Below are 20,730 nucleotides of genomic sequence, written 5' to 3'. Positions count from 1 at the left end.
ATAGATGTATAATCAATGCAAGTTTGGTTATTAAAGGGCTCAAAGTTACTTGGAAATGAATCCTGTTCACTCAACCGGAAAATGTATGTCAGATTCAGAATCGGAAGCCAGCCTTATAGAATGCACCCTTAGATGTATAATCCATGCAAGTTTGGTCATTATAGGGCTCATAGTAACTAGGAAATGAAAACTGGACCAAAAACTTTAACATGTTCACTCAACCGGAAAATATAGGTCAAATTCAACATTCGAATCAAGTCTGGTAGCATGCATCCTAAGATATACCATCCATGTAAGTTTGGTCATTATAGGGCGCATAGTATCTTTGAAATGAAACCTGCACCAAAAACTTTAACCTGTTCACTCAACCGGAAAATGTAGGTCAGATTCGGCATCTGAAGCAAGTCTGGTAGTTAACATCCTTAGATGTACCATCCATGCAAGTTTGGTCACTATACTGCTCATAGTCACTTGGAAATGAAACCTGCACCGAAAGCATTAACCTGTTCACTCATGCAGAAAATGTAGATCAGATTCAGCATCCGAAGCAAGCCTGGTTGTGTACATCCTTAGATGTATCATCCATGCAAGTTTGGTCGACATAGGGCTTATAGTTACTCGGGAATGAGACCTACTCCAAAAACTGCACCAAATATGTTAACCTGCTCCAAAAACATTAACCTGGTCATTCCTTTGCTGGAATTGCAGCATCTGAAACTTTGACTGGTACAATGAAACACACTAGAAACATCTTCCATGCATGTCTAATCTATATAGTACAAGAAGACTGCTCCAAAAAACTTAACCTTAACCCGGACGCCAACACCGACGCCGAGGGTATTACATAAGCTCCTCCAACTTTGTTGAGGTGAGCTTAAAACGGAACTACTTTAACCTAATCACTCATCCAGAAAATGAAGGTCTGATACAGCATCGGAAGCAGGTCTAGTAATGATCATCCCTAGATGCATTATCCATGCAAGTATGTTCCAGGTAGGGCTTATACTTACTCAGCTTAGGAACGGACCTGCTCCAAAAACTTTAACCTAATCACTTATCTGGAAAATACACATCAGATCCAGCACCATAAGCAAATATGGAAGTGTCCATCCCTTGATGCACCATCCATGTAAGTATGGTCCAGGTAGGGCTTATTGTTGTTTAAAATGAAGGTCAAATCTAGCAACTGAAGCAAGTCTGGAAGTGTCCATTCAAGCTTGATCCAGGTAGGGCTTAAGGACATACGCAAGGTAACGTACCTACTGATAATTTCTCAAGATATTCTTAAATTAAACTTATAATACCATTACATGTTCTTAGACAAAAAATCAGCATGCGTTACCATGGGTTTTGAAAAGGTATCAAATTTTTAAAAAAAATCATTAATCAAAGAAAAATGTACAAAAATTACAGATAATAAATTCCAGATTTTTTTTCATCAAAAATTGTTTTAGAAGAGGTATACAAATCCATATATAGGCATAAAAATATTGCACTCAGGTCTTTCGTTAAGTGAAACTCTTCAACTCCAGGGAAGAACCTAATAAAGTTCAAACTACGTTGCGTATAACCTTAAAGTTAAATGTATTTGGAAATAGACCTGCACCAAAAACATTGACCTGGTCACTCATCCTTAAAATATATGTCAGATCTATCATCCGTAGCAAGCCTGATAATGTCCGTCCTTAGGTGCATAATACATGCAAGTTTGGTCCAGGTAGTACTTATATTTACTTCCAGTATCCAAAGCTAGTCTGATAATGTTCATTGCTATGTGTATCCTTCATGCAAGTTTGGTCCAGATAGGACTTATAATTACTTGGGAATGGAACTGTTCCAAAAAATTTAAACTGGTCACTCATCTGTAAAATGTACGTCAGATCCAGAATTCAAGGAAAATCTGACAGTGCCCATCCCTAGATGCATCATCCAGGCAAGTATGGTCTAGGTAGAGCGTATAGCTAATTTGGAATTGACTTGCTCCTTAAATTTTTAATGAGACGCCGATGCTAACACCGTTTTCAACGCCAGGGGTATAGCATCAGCTCTTCTCACTTCGTCGAGGTGAGGTAACAAGAAGCCCACGGGCCTTATAGGTCACCTAAGCATCATGTGACAACTTTCCCACAATTGAATTTGGTTTGTGTTTTAAACCAGAGGCCATACAATTTACAATTTTGAAAGAGGCACTATTGCTTATCCTTACTATACACTTAACATGCTTACTCTGGTTACTTAATACCCAGAGGTAGATCATTTCGTGTTTAAAACCAGTGTGCATCCTACCTCACAGGAACAACTGACTCTGGGTCCACACATTTGAAATTTTTGAAATTATATCATAAATTATTAGGGATAGCAATCGATTACAAAATTGCTAATCGGTTAACCGGAAGACGTTCCGACCGATTAACCGGTTAGTCGTATCAAGATAAACACAAAATGTACATTTTGACATTTTTTCATACACAAAAGAAGGCTAAAAAGACGTTAGAAGTTACATTCTGCTAATTATCCTTATTGGGGTTGGGCCTATTTTATGTACATAAGAGTATATTTTATTTTTATTTCAATATACAAGGAAAAATAAGGAAAACCAGAAATCTTGCCCGAGAAAACAAACACGGATAATTTTCCAACGCAGATTTATTTTTATTTAGGAAGGTTATTCTGCATTGTCACAATAATCAAAACTATTCTGAACTCTCACTTTATTTACAATGTTTTTTTCTAGTATAATATAACTTAATAAATAACGGCAAATACAGACATACTATTTAAATGTTGAGGTTTTAATATCATTGAAAAATCACGGGCAGGACAGTCGGGGTAACAAGATTATGTTTTGAAAACAGCAATTAAAACTTTACACACTGACCAATTATCCCGATATCTCAGTCAGGGTAGCCATAAATACCTCCAAATTATTTAATTACAAGATATGTAAAAAGGGTCTATGACAGGTAACCGAAAGACAGCTCACCGAACGACAACTCGCCTACACTTTTTTCACCGACACTATAAAACTCGCCGATACGACATGTCACCGAAAGAAGGGTCACCAACAGACACATCATCGACCGAATATATAAAACATCGAAAAACACTTATTGAACTTTTAGCAGCGGGTTCCTTTCTTGAAAATTAATTTTATGAAAATGCGTACAAATTTACATATATTTTTATTTTTTCCGACTAACCGATTACGGATTTTCTAACCGATTAGCATCGTTCCGACCGATTAATCGATTAACCGGTTAAGAATTGCCATCCCTATAAATTATATTTCATCATAAATGTTTGATTAAGGTATTCCACCCATTTTAAGACATAATTTTCTAACCTTAAATATCAATCCATCATTAAACACTCTGAAACTAATGAAAAGTAGTTTAGAGTAGAAAACAATTTACCAAAAGAATTTTTCAAAAATATAATAAACTGAGCAGTAATTTATTCATGTAAATTGGATTGAGGTCGATGGAGACAAGCAGATTTTTGAAATTAAAAAATTATATACTAAGAATATAATTTTCCTGTAGTTTACGGCTGTAATAGAATTATGTGGAAAATAAAGTATTTTCATGGAATTCAATTAGAATCCACAGGAAAAGTAGTCCCGATACCTACATTAGAATTGCTATTATCTTACAGAAGAGGCCAGGAACATACAAATTACCATTTTCTGTAAGACTGTAAGCAATATGGATATATATTCCTTGTCGGAATGGAAAAAACTCCCATATTCATATCTGGTTTTCTTAACTTTTTATGGAACGCCATCACTGCCTTATAGCATACAACTATGCATTTATTATGTCAATCTATCATTACGTGATGTGAACTTATCTTTACGTTATGTCAATTTTTTACGATATGATGTAAAAATATCTTAACATCATGCCAATGCTGCATTACATGAAGTAAATACATCCTTTCATTATGTCAGCACTTCATAACTTGAAGTAAAAAAATCATAATGTGAAGTAATAATGTGTTTACATTATGTTAAAACTTTATTACGTGAAATGAATGTTTCTTTACCTCATTTCAATTCTTTAATATGTGAGGTCAAAATTGCATTACGTCAAGTAAACTGTGTTTTATAATTAAACTTATCATTACATGAAGTCAAAAATCCATTCCTTTTTGAGAGTGTATATTTCTATTATATCAAAGCAATATTACGTGATATGGTTTTATCTTTATTTACGGCGAGAGCATCATGATGTGAGGTGAACACATCTTACCCTCATGTCAGTGCTTTATTACGTGGTGTAATAAGTTTATAACATAATGTGAACATATCTTTATATTATATCAACACTTTATTACATTATGTCATAACTCCATACCGTGATGTGGATATATTATAACGTTATCTCAACTCTTTCTTATGTGATCTAAAAATATCTTTATATTGTGTTAACTCTTTATCATGTTGATTCCAAAAGTGCATTACCTGATGTAAAAATACATTTACATTATCTCAAGGCTGTATATCTAGTATACAATTAATGTTGACGACCGTGTTTGAATGACTGTTAAGAAGGGGGGGGGCTGATTGATTAGGAAGAATTACAGGAACAACCCCCCTCTTTTCCCAGACATAGCTTTACTATATTGAAAGTACAACCCCTACACTCACTTTTTGTTGAAGTAAAGTCCACTGAGGGCAATGTAGTATATCTGAAAAAAAACTAGGACTGATCGAAGTTGGACCCCCCTTCCCGAAATGGGATTTTCGGGCTTTGACAATTTTTTTGGGCTTGTGAAATTTTTTCGGGCAAATTAATACATATATTTTTTTTGGCTGACCTCCCCTTTCAAAAAAGATGCTACGTCACTGGAATTAGAAACTTTGTCAACTATTCTAAAAAATCTACCAGTCCCTCATCTAAATCGAATATGCCTTAGTAAAGATGCATGGGCACATATCAGTGGCGGATATGGGAATCTTGAACAAGGAAGGGGGACGGTATATGGTTTAAGACCAAGGGGGGAAGCGGAGAAGTTCTCAAGTTGATTTTTTTTTTCATAAAACTACAAAGCCTGAATTCAGCTAAACTTAATGTGAAACGAATGCAATTGCCCTACAAAGTAAAACCAATAAATTTATTTATTTTGGTCACTAAAGATGGTAGGACGGGATTTCTGCCCCCCCCCCCCAACCCACCAGTGCACGTGTGTTTTACGATTTGTTTACACCTTAAAAAAAGGAAAGTTAAAGACTGATAAAAAATGTTCTTAGTAAATAAGATCACAAGTTTAAGACTTTTATCCAAAAAAAAAAAAAATAATAATAATAAAAACAAAAAGAAAGAAAATTGCTGCACGACTAATAATATTTGATTTATTTCATTATCAGATTAAAGTAAACGCCATTGAATTCCGACGTGACTTTAATTCACAGTCTCAGTGTTAAGGCTTTGCACGTTTCAAGATTGTCAATCATTTGTCAATCATTTGTCGCTTAAAAATTTTATTAAAGATGTCATTCCAAAATCGCTGAGAATTTCTACGCCAGTTTTCTCTCCCGCCAATTTTAGTGCTTGCGGAACGCGGAAAATACGTTATGCACATATAAAGGCCGAGGATACCCGCATTCGCATAACGTAATAGTAAATCGACATAAGTAGAAGAGTGCGCACAGTATGACATGAGCTTTTCACATCAGTTCATAAATAAAAACTAAGATGGTTTTTTTTTAGCATGAGTGATAATTTCATATCATGTAGGCCTTTCAACTGCCGCTAGGGGTCGGTGTTACGAACGATAACTCACTGCTGAAACTTGTTTAGAGCAGGCTCGGGGTATCTAACTGTTAAAACGCAAGGCAGTTTTAGCATTTCCCAAGTGTTGCTTTGCTCTCAGTAGAATCTAGTGGTTTTAAAATTTAGCACCAATGTTAAGCTTATTTACTATATAGTTGCGGACACCATTTCACTACAAATAATTAAAAGTTTTAATTAAAATAAAAAGTGAAATCTACCCTCCTTCTCAGTTCTAAGCTAATAAAATTTTTATACTCGGTCGTTCCCCTTCGTGCTTAGTAACACAAATAAGATGATCAATTGTTGCATTTACTTGTAAATATATATATATATATTTACACAGGAAGCGAAAAAGCGCGAACACAATAAACATGACATTAAATTTTCTTCTTCATAATAATCGTCAAAGAGAGTTATAACTATTGAATATAGTTTGTTCCCCGTTCATTTGACCCTGTTATTTCAGGTAGCGTGAAGGCATTCTCTTTCTCTTGGTCAAAACTTTTTGTGAACAAAACAATGGAAGGAACCCTTTTGTGTTTATAACAATACCAATGCTGAAGCAGCCTATATGTAATTCCTATAAACGATAACTCATAAATCGGCACTAAGTTGGTCATTTTTCACACCTGAGTTACCTGTCCTAAAACACAACATCGGAAAAGTCAATTCTAAATGATTAAACTTTTTAATGATGTAATTAAAAGTATGCATAAGTTATTATCTTTTTTGATAATTTCATGTACCTATAAATCTATCTATACAATGTTTTTTACCATATGTGCAACTTGAAAAATTAGTTGAAAGGTCTATATCATGGAATGGAGGATTGGCATGACATATAAGACATATATTCATATCACGTTATAAAATATTGACGTGGTGTATTTACTATTTTCGCATCACATAAATGTACTACCAACTTCAATATAAAGAGCATCTACATTATGTATGAATACACCTACCTAATGTAATACAATTTTGATATTATATATATGATATATTTACATCATGTAAATTGGTGTTGGTATAATGGTACGATTTTGGTCCATAAAGAATTGACAAAATGTAATGGAAGGTTGACACGATTCAATAGTAGTGTGAGTTAATGTCATAAAGAATTGACATAACGTAATGAAAGGTTGATACAGTGTAATTGTTGTTTAATTTAATGTCACGAACAGTAAACATAACTAAATGCAAGTTGACAATATATAATTGTAGTATGTGTAAATGTCATAAAGTGTTGACACAATGTAATGGAAAGTTGACACGTTGCAAGGATAGTGTGGGTTAATGGCATAAAGAGCTGAGATAATGTAATGGAAGGTTGACACAATGCAATAGTAGTGTGGGTTAATATCATACAGAGTTGACATAATATAATGGAAGGTTGACATAATGTTATAGTATTGTGGGTTAATGTCATAAAGAATTGACATAATGTTATGGAAGGTTGACTCAATGTAATAGTAGTGTGGGTTAATGTCATAAAGAGTTGACATATTGTAATGGAAGGTTGACTTAATGTAATAGTACTATGGGTTAATGTCATAAAGAGTTGACATAATGTAATGGAAGGTTGACACAATGCAGTAGTAGTGTGAGTAAATGTCATAAAGTGTTGACATAATGTAATGGAAGGTTGACATAATGCAATTGTTGTGATATGCTATAAGGCAGTGACGGCGTACCATAACTTTTCATTAGAAATGAGAGCTTCAAATATGATTTTTCATCATCCTTTCATCATCCTTCCCAACGAATTAAATCATGATTATAGAAATTTATGTCTTAAAGGACAAGGTTCACTTTTGCCTTATTTGGCCTTGTGAATTTCTGAAAAACTGAAACAACACAGTTTAAGTTAACAATGCATTAAATATCACTTAGATCTTTGGTGACTGCGTATCTATCAAAATGACGTCACAAAAACGGCCTATTTTTAAAGCTTTTTTTTGATATTTGATATACCTCTGAACTAAAATATGCAGCTAGTAAATGATAGAACTGTTTCTGAGAATTAATGGACACGTTTTATTTTTTAGATCAGAGAGTGCGCTCATACTATTTTTCTTCTCGAGACGTACTCTAATTATACCTGTTTTCCTTAAAATTCAAGAACATTGCAATTTCATAAAGCCAGTTCTCCTAGACCTGGACTTTTAGAAGAAAATTTTTTATAGAATATGAAAGCACCAAGTCTCTTTTTTATTTCAATGTTTCAAATAGAAAATCAAGTGTCGATCAAGTCATTGGTATATCTACAGGGCCATTTTATGCACAAAGTGAACCGACTTCTTTGATAAAAACGGCACTTTTCATTTACTTGATCTTGGCCAAATGCATAGAAAATCGATTGAAAACTAATCTTTAACAGATTGATTTTTTAGAATTGTTTTTTTTTTATAAAAGGCAAAAAGGAATAACACTTGAAGGTCAGGTCAAGGTAGAAATTTAGGACACAATCCGCTCTTAAATCATGATACTTAGACATGACGAATTTGTCTACATATACTGAGTATTATGTATTATGCATTTAGATTAGTTGAATCTGAGGCTATTATGGGTCGAATATCTTAAAGTAGACCAATACTAACACTACATCACTGACGAATAGTAAAATCGGAACTACACTTTCTATTTGCGAGACGTGATTTTTGAACTGTATTGATTTGGCTTTTACTTGGCGTTTAAAATATCCGGGAACGATTTTGCTATAACTCTGTAGCATCAACAAACTAACAAACATTGCTTATACAGTTTAAAAGACGATTAAGTAATATAGAAATAATATTAACGACAATCTGTTGATGAGAATATGCCAATGCCGATCACGTGTATGCAACATGTTTCAAATGGATGCGACAGACAGACTATTGTAAACGGACAAGTTGAAGCTACCACTGATCATAGTTCGCAAGAATGTGCTACGATTTGACAGTCATATATTTAGTTATTTGAAACATTACAATAATTATCTTGATTAATAATTATCACCTTACACGTATATCCCATACAGGCCCTGCAAACCCATCACATTAAATTACGATGCAATATCCTTGAAATTCACAATTTTGGAAGAAGCACCTTAAGCTTGCTCATCATAATAATGCACTTAGATCATCAGTGTTACAGTGACGTAGCATCGTTTTTTAATTTTTTTTTTAAGCTGGGCGTGTCAGCTTTAGAAACAATTTTTGCTTACCCCAAAAAGTTGACAAGCAAGGGGGGGGGGGGCAACCAGCCTTTCAGTGGACATTTTCAATATTAAAGGTAATGTTGGGAAAAAAATTGGGGCCATTAAATTCACAGTACTGGAAGAGGAATTTCCAATTTAATGTTTTATACCCAGAAGGAGATGATAAGATTTAAAAAAAATATAATGTATTTTCATTATATCTATTTATATACAGCAATCAATGGACCCCCGCCCTACTATCGGAAGCCTGATACAGAGGGCATAAAATTCACACTTTTGGAAGAGACAACCTTGTTCATGATAACTATGAATGTAGTTCATTGGCTTAAGGGTCCTCCGCACCCCGTGACTTTTGACATTTATGGAGACTTCCGGTTCTATTTAGTTTGTGCACTGACGATTTGCCCGGCACAGATTTTGAGAGACTCCCAAACGCTTTAGAGATGACGTTTTGTCAAGGGAAAGGTATGCAATGAACTGAGAGCGACAAACTAATCATACACAATGAACATATGGGGTACCTGTAAAGTGCGAAACGAAATAGAAACGAAACGAAACGAAACGAAATATGCCGAAACGAAACGAAATCTACCGAAACGAAACGAAATCAAGACGAAACGAAACGAAATTAAAACGAAACCTGCTGAAACGAAACGAAACTATCAAATTTTTTTTTTTTCAAATCAAGGTACATGTATATAATTATATATGTGTAACTGCATGTGGACTTTTTTTTTACTTCAAACAGAATTTATATATTCATGCACTTCATAAGAGAAAATTTAATTACCGGTATTTTATGCTCCCTTCTCAGTCTAATGATGTATTTATATGTTTGCCAGCCGCAAATATGCACGAGCATACTATGCATGTACAATTTCAATATGTGAGTATTTTATAATTTTTACATCTTACTCTTATTTTCAGTCCTTATTTATCTAGATACAACATATCTATCCAAATTGATGTGTTACATGTACGTAAAGTCTCGTTTATGAACGGTTCGAAATAAAGTCACTAAATACTGTTGTATTGCGAATGTCTTAAAACATAGGATAAACCAGAGACTTAGAGTATTTAGTATTCCATTCCGAGGTGTCTGGTTTTATTGTTCAATTATACATCTAACACCAACCGGAATCTTGTGTATCATTTCTACGTACATAAGGTCCTATTTTTATCGAGGTAATTTTCGAGGAAGAATTTGCAATAAAGAGGCTCGACCAGAGACGTCTAAAACGATTTAACTGACAAGAAGAAAGTCTCTCGAAGCGAACAATGTCATTTTTAAGTAGGTAAATTATTCAGTAAGATATTAAAAAAAATATGACATAGGCGTCGGAAGCGGGGAGGGGGGGGTAGCCCTCCCCCCCCCCCCAATTTTTTGCAAATTTTTATATTATATTGGCATTTAAAATTGGGGTTTACCTTTTTTGTTTATTAAGCCCCCCCCCCCCCCCCCACCACTTTCAATTTCCTTCGGACGTCTATGTATGTTGAAGCGAAACAATTGCCTGTGGTGCTTGAACTATATAAATTTCATATGAAGTAAAATTAGACCATATAAACATTCTGAAAGTTTCGTTTCGGCAGGTTTCGTTTTGATTCCGTTTCGTTTCGTCTTGATTTCGTTTCGTTTCGGTAGGTTTCGTTTCGTTTCGGTAGATTTCGTTTCGTTTCAGTTCGTTTCGTTTCATTTCTATTTCGTTTCGCACTTTACAGGTACCCGAACATATGGCATGATAATGAAGTAACCTATAAAAAGATGTATGCCTTTTTAAATAAAAGGACAACAGGGTTTAGACACAGGCACCTGAAGTGTGGATAATACCCCCCTCCTTTTTAATGAAAAAAATGTAAGAGTGTATAATATCTCAAATTTACAAAATTTCCCCGTCAAACACATCTATATCTCGTTCTATGCAAGCATAATTTACTTTTTCTTACGTTTAAAGAATGGCCCTATTCGGTTTAATAAAAATACACAAGGTAAGAAACAAAATTTGTAAGCAAACGGGGGGTTCCCCGCTTCGAGACAGAGTTTCAAGGTAATACATTGTTACCCATCATACTTTTGCAAGCATTCTGTCAAGGAGATGTTCTTCTACTGAGCTATTTAACCTAAACCCCGCCATTAATGTTTAATATGCCGTAATCGGACGATTTATTAATCGGACACGTAAAATTTTCTCCATTGGCAGCTTTGGATCAGGTTTTGGAGTCGCAATTCTGTTTCGCCTTATCTGATTGGTTATATATTTAAACTGCATTACAACTAGTGCTAATTGTAACGGGGACCGTTACAGATGTTCCCAAACGCTCCCCAACTCCCTGTTGGTGCCATATTCCCTGTAAGCTTCATTAAACAACCTCTATGCATCTGAGATTTTAACAACATTAACAAAGAAGTGTACAAAAATCATTTAAACTTTAGCATTGCACGCGTGCACATGTGAATGCATTTGCGTCATGACCATATCATCTTGTCTACACAATCTATTTTTTTTAATTATTTTTAATTTTTAATATACTGAATATTAAAGTATTTAATCCAAAATTATTTAAAAAATACGCTCATTCAAGTGTATGTTTGATTTTACTCATTTCACGTGCACGCACGTGCATACATGAGCATGGTGACCATACCTTCTTGTAGAAGTCCATTACATCTATCTATGTTCTAAATTCCACCCCGTTTGCGTGAAAACTAAGGGAGTTATAGCTGTTTAAAGTTTCAGCCAATCAGATTGCAGCACATGTACACGCACGTGTATGCATGTGCATGGTGACCATACCTACTTGTAGAAGTCCATTATATCTATCTATGTTCCAAATCCAATCCTGTTTGGTTGAAAACCAAGGGAGTTATAGCTGTTTAAAGTTTCAGCCAATCAGATTGCAGCGCACGTGCATTCACGTGTTTTCATGATAATTGCTTTATTTCATGTTGTAGGATATCCTAATGCATGGCTATGTTCAAAATTTCAAAGGATTTCGTCAAAAAACAAGAAAGATATTGAGACTTTAGTTGCAGCCAATCAGAGCGAAGTGCACGTGCATGCGCGTGAGATCTTGCTATTTTCACCATGTCGTCATGTCTATACTACTAATATATCCTCACATTATGAGTTTCAAAGCATTTCATTTAAAAATAGAACAGTTGTGGCTATATCTATTATATTGGTCATTTCACGTGTTGCACGTGCACGCTCTTGCAAGCACGTGCGCGCAAAATGACCTTGATTCCGCAAATCTACATAACATGTCTACTAACCCTAAAAAGGTTTTACCTACATCGGACGAACAGTTTACAAGATCATTCCCGGACAAAAAAGTTCCAGGAAGAAGAAGAAAAATAATAATAATAATAATAATAATAATAATAATAAGAAACAGAGTAAAAACAATATGTTCCCCAACTTCGTTTGGGGAACATAATTAACCACCCTTACAGTTTTTTCATTAAAAAAAGAGGGGGGGGGTCGTTATTATCCACACTTCAGGTGCCTGTGGGTTTAGAGGTTTATGTTGAATAATAACAGGTGCTGGTATGGCTAGACACTTTAAGGTTATTTTATACTTTCATACTAATCAACCAATTGCCACATCGTTTACAGAGTCTGTGGTTGAAAGTTGAAAGTCTGCACACTTTGTGATACATTTAATTTATTTTATTGTGTATGTACAAATATTTATGAATATTGTGCGTTTCTAGTTTTGCTCAATCATATCTGTCCAGTTCATTGACAAATAGTAAAAAGACTTGCCTAAGATTTTGAGTCCCGATCGAAAGGAAAGATAACTCTAAAAAGAAACTTGAAACCACAACTTTTGATAATACTTTTTCCACATCAGTGTATTTGATATTAATTCAATTTTTTATTGTAATTTAATTCAATAATGTTTCTTCTATACAACAGGAGTCTTTCTCTTTTTTTTCTAGATGTACTTTAGAGAAGATGGGTTTTATTTACTTTGAATAAATTAAATTCTCAAAAAATGAACGTTAGAGAAGATGGGTTTTATTTATTTTTAATAAATTAAATTCTCAAAAAATATATTGACCAATAAAAATAAGTTTTTGTAGCCATTTTGTGAGACTAATGATATACCGTAGGAAAATACAGCAGTTGTTATGTTACCTATAAAAACTAATTGGAAAAAAGTCTTGAAACTTCTGAAATTATTTTTAAATAATTCTTACATTCATTCCGGGGTACTTGAGACCATGGTAACTATGGAAACTTATTCAACTTTTCTGCGCATGCGTACAATATGGAGGAAGCTGTATTTAGCAATATTTTCGTTATGGGGCATACTGAAATTTTTTATACTTTTATTTTTCTCCATAAAAATAGAATTTTAGGTTCTGAAATCTAAATAAATACGTTTAGGAGTTGAACAAAATTCACAGGGATCATGCAAAAATTCTACATTTGTCAATTTTCCCATTTGTGCGTTACGGTGTCTCTTTAATTCCTGGACGATTCTTTTAAGGGTTAATATTCTTGTAAAAAAGTAATGCTCAGAAATAAAGGAAAATAAGTTTGATGTGTTTGGAAGATCCTTAATATCCAAGAGCTGGGGAGAAGATTTTCAAACAACTAATGTATTTTCACTATGGACTATTAATCATTAGACTCCCGCCTTAACACCAGAACCCCTGACTTTGAGGCCATGAAATTCATAACTTTGGAGGAGACGACCTTCCTAATCATAGCTATGCATTTAGTTTGTTTTCATAATACCCAGGAACCGAAGAAAAGATTTTCAATGAATTATTGCATTTTCCCTACTTGTTGCACTAATTTAGTAGATTTTTGCTTCACCAGGGTCCCAGGAGATTAGGGAACATGAAAATTGCAATTTTCACTTCAATCCCCTTCACCAATAGAGGCAATATTTAAAAAAAAACTGGTAGTAATAAGTTCTGTGGTTCAAAGAAGGAGCTATAAATGTTAATTAAATGTTAAAACACAACGGACAACGCAGAACAGACTTTGCACGACACATGACGAAGGACGATAACAGAAATCAAAAGGTCACCTGAATTTACTGCGGTGATCTAATAAATTTTGAGAGATTACGACAGGGGGCGTCAACAGAAAAATGAACACTCTAAAACATGCATGAAACTTTGTTTAGAAAAAAAGTAACTTTTTTTATTGTTCATGTAAACCGTCATGAAAGATCTGAACTTGATTTAACCACTTTGGATTGGTATTTCTTTTTTTTCTCTTCATGTCAACTCATTGATTGACAATGACATATTTAATCCGAATACTGTAACAAGCGTGGGAAGATAGTACACAATGTATTTCTTAAATGCATATACATAGTATAACTTACAGAGCACATTGACATTCATGGACTGACTGTTTGATCCCGCGCCTCCAATGCTGTAACTGTTTTGTGCTGTACATGTGTAGGTACCAGCCATGTTTCTCTGTATTCTCTGTATCCGCAGTACAGCACCATTCTGTCTAAATCCAGAGTCACCTGTCTTAGTCCAGTAGACATTGGTTTGGGAAGGATTTCCATTGGTGACAGAACACGTGACAGATAGGTCATCTCCTTCTATAATGTCTTTATCTGTCAAACTGGACACAGACGGGGGATCTATAAAGTAAAGAATATTTTTTTTAATTTTTAGACTTGAACAAAATTTATCACTTGACAAAAAGCAAGTCCTGGTTTGTTTTTTTTTTAAACAAAAACCTGTGAACAAAACATGACCGGGACTCCGGTATATCCAGAGGTGGATTAAGGTGCCTTGGAAGAGTTAGCATCTCGTGGTGATTAGTTACATCCGAAATACAACGTATACATAAAGTTCATAGAAAACAAAAACATATGTCCTACAATTCATGGCAGAGAATCTACCCACAAAAGATCAGAACAAATTTCTCCTACATTTTTTGATTGGTCTGATTTTAATATAACTTGGCACACAAGCTGACTACACTAATTAAGATACAAAATTCTTTTCATAGGTTTGCAATTGCATGCACAAAAGTACACGTTACAAAAATCAAGGCAAAGGGAAAATAAAGGAAAATGTAATAAACAGAAAATTCAATGTTTTGTATTTGAATACTGTAGACGTCTTTAATTTCACGTGTCTAAAATTTCACGGTTTGTTAGAAAGTAACCTTTCACGGTGGTTTTAATTTCACGGAGAATCGTTTGTAAATAGTCAGGTACTATGACTGTTTCTAGATAGAAATGACGTGAAATAATTATCGCGATGGCTTAAAGTTCGCGTAAAATTCTTAAATCGTGAACATAGTGAAATTAAAAACACCGTAATGTTTTCCACTTCTACAGTATGGAATTTATTTCACTCGTGAGACAGGTTTTTTTTTTATATTTTCACTTGTGCTTCGCACGCATAAAAATATTAAAAAAATCATGTCACACTCGTGAAATAAATTCCATATTCAAATACAAATCATTGAATATTCTCTATTTATTTTACACACTTACAGAACACATTGATGGTCATAGACTGACTGTTTGACCCTGTGCCTCCAATGCTGTAACTGTTTTGTGCTGTACACGTGTAGGTACCAGCACTGCTTCTCTGTATTCTCTGTATCCGTAGTACAGCACCATTCTGTCTAAATCCAGAGTCACCTGTCTTGGTCCAGTAGACAGTGGTTTGAGTAGGATTTCCATTGGTGACAGAACACGTGACAGATAGGTCATCTCCTTCTATAACGTCTTTATCTGTCAAACTGAACACAGTTGGAGGATCTTTAATTGAAAGATATATGAAACATTTTTACAAATTCTTTTCAAATCAAGATGCACAATTGTTTTACCAATCACTTGAGTATAATAAAACACTTTAAAAGATTCACTGGAGATTAACAAATAAAAATCAGAAACAAAGATCTGGGCCCGGGATCATGAAGCATCTTAAGCTTAAGTCAGAAAATGCCTTAGATGCTGATATTTTTTAGAGGCCAAGCAGCCCAAAATGAAAATGCTTTCCGATTTTGTATCATCAGCCTGCTGTTGCATGCAAATTATGAGTTTCCTTCAAGAAGGTTTAAAGATTTTATAGATAATTGAAATTTTGACTTAAGTCTAAGTTTGTTTCATGATCCCGGGGCCTGGTATCCAAAAGCAATAGAGATAAAATGTTCAAAATTCAGCAAAGTAGTTAATTTAGTTCTCAGCAATATTGCAAGTTTTTTTTAAAAAGTCTAACGGATCTGCATAAGAAATTATTTAGACGATACACCAATTTTCAAGATTTCTTTTAAAATTATTTCCTATTCCAAGAAAGTATGAGTTCATATCAGCTTAAACAAATGCTAGAATCGGACAAAGTCACATAGTCATTTGGAACAGGATTTAAATAAGGTAGAATGTATACTAAGATAGAACACAACTCTACTTTTCAAATGCATACAATTGGTAAATAATAACTTACACAACACATTGACAGTCATAGACTGACTGTTTGATCCCGTGCCTCCAATGCTGTAACTGTTTTGTGCTGTACACGTGTAGGTACCAGCACTGCTTCTCTGTATTCTCTGTATCCGTAGTTCAGCACCATTCTGTCTAAATCCAGAGTCACCTGTCTTGGTCCAGTAGACAGTGGTTTTGGAAGGATTTCCATTGGTGACAGAACACGTGACAGATAGGTCATCTCCTTCTATAATGTCTTTATCTGTCAAACTGAACACAGTCGGAGGATCTATAATGGAAATTGTGGATAAAATTTCAAAAGTTTATATTGAATATAATGCATCTTTTATCATCGATAAGGAAGGCTTGTTTTGCAAGTTGCAATTTTCTTTTAGAGAAGATACTATAGTATAACATATGTTTTCCTAATACTCATTAGGTTAAATGGATTTCAAGTCTGATTTCAAATACATGTATATCCAACAAAATCATAATGAAATAGCTGAAGTTAAGTTAGATATCAAAGGCATCCAAAGATGCAAAATGGCTCACTTAACTCGAATTAATAATGAGATAATATGCTTTAATAATACACTTACAGAACACGTTGATGGTCATAGACTGACTGTTTGATCCCGTGCCTCCAGTGCTGTAACTGTTTTGTGCTGTACACGTGTAGGTACCAGCACTGCCTCTCTGTATTCTCTGTATCCGTAGTTCAGCACCATTCTGTCTAAATCCAGAGTCATCTGTCTTGGTCCAGTAGACATTGGTTTGGGAAGGATTTCCATTGGTGACAGAACATGTGACAGATAGGTCATCTCCTTCTATAATGTCTTTATTTGTCAAACTGGACACAGTCGGAGGATCTATAACCAATAATCCAAAATAGTTCAAATTTATTTCGTCTGATCATTATACATGTATCAATATTATGGGTAAAATAAACTCTTTGAAATGAATCATAATACAACAAAGTTCTTTTAGTTTCTTTTATTTTATTTATAATAAATGATTCAAATGATGATTTCTTAATTTTATCTTCTTTGGTCATTGCTGAGATCAAGAAAAATGTCAGCCATTTTTCTCTATTAAATCAAACATAAGATCATCAAAAGGCCCAAGGGTCTTAACAGTCACCTGGGTTTAATATAATAATGTAAAGGTTCTATAGATATATAGAACAAAATTAACTGATAAATGAATCTATGTTGCAAAAGAATTTCAAAAATCTTGCCATCAAAATATGGCTTAAATATTGCCAACTCGGTGTCAAACAGTAATCAATTAATCAATCGAAAATCTGGTCTAAATACTCTTTGCTTATTGTAAGGTTCAAAACCCAATTGATCTCTTTTTGATCACACTTGATTTGATCAAGTCTTACAAAGATGAAAAATGAATGCAAAATACAATTAATACACTTATTGTTCATAGAACAATTAGAGGTCTTTCCACTTTTTTAAAAGAATTATATTCGGTATATTGCATATCTTTGCCCCCACAAAAATTAAATTTTGAAAAATTCTTAAAATGTGTTGTATTGTATAAATTGTATGAAAAATATAGATTAACAAAACATATTATAGTTTCAAAGTAGGTTGTTGACAATTTTTTTTTATTTATGACGTCACAAACTCGTCGGATTTTGCATTATTTTTCAGAAAGAGGACAAAATGGACAAAATTTCAACAATCTTATTTATAGAATTTATAGAGCGCATGTCTGTTCAGGAACAATATTTGCATATTTAATTGATATTATTATTCTACACATTATATCAAAATACTACGCCTGAACACACCTGCGCTCGGTAATTTTTACTCAAAATATTGACGCAATTTTTACATTTTTCTATAGAAATCATGGAGATTTTAGATTTACGTCATTTTCCTGACGTCATTTCAAACATATGACGTCATTGCTGACGAAAACATTCAGTGCTTTGAAGTCAGCATGAATCCCCCTGTTTTAAAACATAATTTAATTTTACTCCGTGAAAGTTTGATTTTGGGGGCAAATATTTGTAAGTTCTTTGTTGCATTTCAACTATTTTACTTTCTAAAATTAATTTTTAAGCAAAAATAATTCAAAAATGACTCAAAAAATAGAAAAACCTATTGCTGAGCTTGTTGCAAAGCAACAAATATGTCTTTCGTCTAATTTTCAGAAGCACTGCTTGTAAAATAGGTAAATATAATATTTATTGAAGAATAAAACCTTCAAACCAAAAATTAGGTCTATCTGTATTTAGAACTAAAATTATTGAAATCAATGTTGATTTTTGTAAACCAAGCAATTTTATACAACTTCCGGTTTGATATGAACTGATTCTAATCTGCAGAAAATTAGGCCGGAAGACTCCTATGAAGTAACTAATATGATTTGTTACTTAATATTTGCAAAAATGAATCATATATGGTTACTTCTGGTTAAACCGGAAGTTGTTGAAATTGACATTAAGCTACAAAAATAAGGTTGGACGTACTCTGTGACATGTGTTACTCAATTCAATACCACAATCTGTGAAAATAAGCAATTTTGGACTACTTCGTGTTTGGCCGGAAGTGACGTCAACGGACGTATTTTGACGACCCCACTAGTCGTTTTGAACAACCTTGCTGCTTTGATATGTTACAAATTCTCAAAACTGTATGAGATATCAGGAAAATTTTTTGCCCCACTAACTCCATTATTTTATGGGCCAACCCTTTTTCCTGGATATCAATTAAACGATCTTGGAATTCTACACTCCTTTTGTTTTATATGTTTTTCCCAAAATTTTATAGGTAAAAAGATATTGTTGAAAAGATGTTAGAAAATTGGAATTCGCGATAGGACTATTTACGAACTGTAGCGAGTGTCGGTACTTCATACTTTCGGCGGCAATTATATACAAAATTCACTTCTCCAAATTCTAGCATCACTGAAAATTTTATACTTGTGTATACAGTGCTTTTTGAGAAAACTGCCGGACAAAGTGACCCTCTGAAAACACCAAATTGCAGAAAACTCCGAATGGGATGTGACGTCGTAGAATTAAATATACATAAATCTAGATTTTTTGATGTTATATATGATTTATAAATATTAAATTTTACGAAACTTTCACAGAATCATTATTACATATTACCATTGTGCAGCTCCAATTTCACTTCCTGATCCACCATTATATTCATATGGGTGGCGGGGTATTATTTAGTGAGCAACTTGCTCACAATACCTCTAGTTTGAAAATAAAATGAGTAATGACGTCTCAAATGATACTTTGAATAAATTCTCCCAATCTATGTTGATTATTGCAAAAGCAAGCTTTTTGGCTACTTTAGGTCCAACCGGAAGTGCTGTCAATGTACGGAAAAATACTTTTTTTGCTTCCAGAGACAGATATTACCCAAGAACGCGTCAATAATGGCAAAAATATGCATATTCTAATTACATCCGGTTTGGCCGGAAGTAACGTCAATGAACGTATTTTGATTATCTCTTTAGATACTACTTGACATTTAAAACAACTTTGCTTGTATAATAGCAATGTGAGCCGCATTTTTGAAAATTTTATTTTGCTTTTAACATATGTTACTGTGGTTTCATCAATATTCGTTGAGCACCAATTTTCGTGGATTTCATTGTTGAGCAGATCAACGAATTCAAATGTTCATCGAATTACGAAATATGACACTTGTATATGAAATGCTTTTCCACGAAATTACGTATCCTCGAAACTGGCTGTTTTACAAAATCCACGAAAATTGATGCTAACAAAATTGATGAAACCACAGTATTATGATAAATTTTATGCAACCTAAGCTTTTATGATCAATTGGAATAAAACAAATCAGACGAAAGACTTATATACATATGCATGTACAATCCAATATACGGTATTATACAAGAAATCATCATTGTACAGGACGACAATAAAGTAGTTTTGATTCAATTGAAGCTTATAAATTGTTCTTCCCCATGGGGATCCGGGTTAGAATAGGTCCTCAGTACCCCTTTGCTTGTTGTAAAAGGCGACTAAATGGGGCGGTCCTTCGGATGAGACCGTATAAACCGAGGCCCCGTGTCACAGCAGGTGTCCCACGATAAAGATCCCTCCCTGCTCAAAGCCCGTAAGTACCGAACATAGGCCTAAATTTGCATCCCTTCACCGGCAATGGTGACGTCTCCATATCAGTGAAATATTCTGGAGAGGGACGCCGAACATATACAATCAATCATTCAATCCATCGCAAATATAAACTACAGAAGTTTATTAAAAGTTTTTTTTCTGTCATTGGAATAGTAATTTACAATTTTGCAACAGAAAAATTCTGACATCAAAGT

The 20,730-nt window shown here is 34.0% G+C and overlaps 1 protein-coding gene across 1 annotated transcript in view; it reads right to left on the bottom strand.

The window, feature by feature from the left end:
- Positions 1–19,568, bottom strand: part of LOC134232516 (B-cell receptor CD22-like) — a gene marked incomplete at its 3' end in the record, with an annotated part of 42,323 nt that extends 22,755 nt beyond the window's left edge. The window contains exons 1-5 of the mRNA XM_062714493.1: positions 19,532–19,568; positions 16,998–17,306; positions 16,418–16,687; positions 15,463–15,732; positions 14,326–14,595 (exon numbers count right to left, since the gene is read on the bottom strand). Coding sequence (XP_062570477.1) covers positions 14,326–14,595; positions 15,463–15,732; positions 16,418–16,687; positions 16,998–17,306; positions 19,532–19,568 — 1,156 coding nt within the window. The remainder of the gene's footprint in view (positions 1–14,325; positions 14,596–15,462; positions 15,733–16,417; positions 16,688–16,997; positions 17,307–19,531) is intronic.
- Positions 19,569–20,730: the final 1,162 nt, after the last annotated feature.

This window comes from Saccostrea cucullata, unplaced genomic scaffold (assembly GCF_032062105.1).
Source record: "Saccostrea cucullata isolate Sc308-1 unplaced genomic scaffold, CSIRO_AGI_Scuc_v1 ctg3957, whole genome shotgun sequence".
Classification (NCBI taxonomy): Eukaryota; Metazoa; Mollusca; class Bivalvia; order Ostreida; family Ostreidae; genus Saccostrea; species Saccostrea cuccullata.
This window is presented reverse-complemented; position numbering and strand designations above follow the sequence as displayed.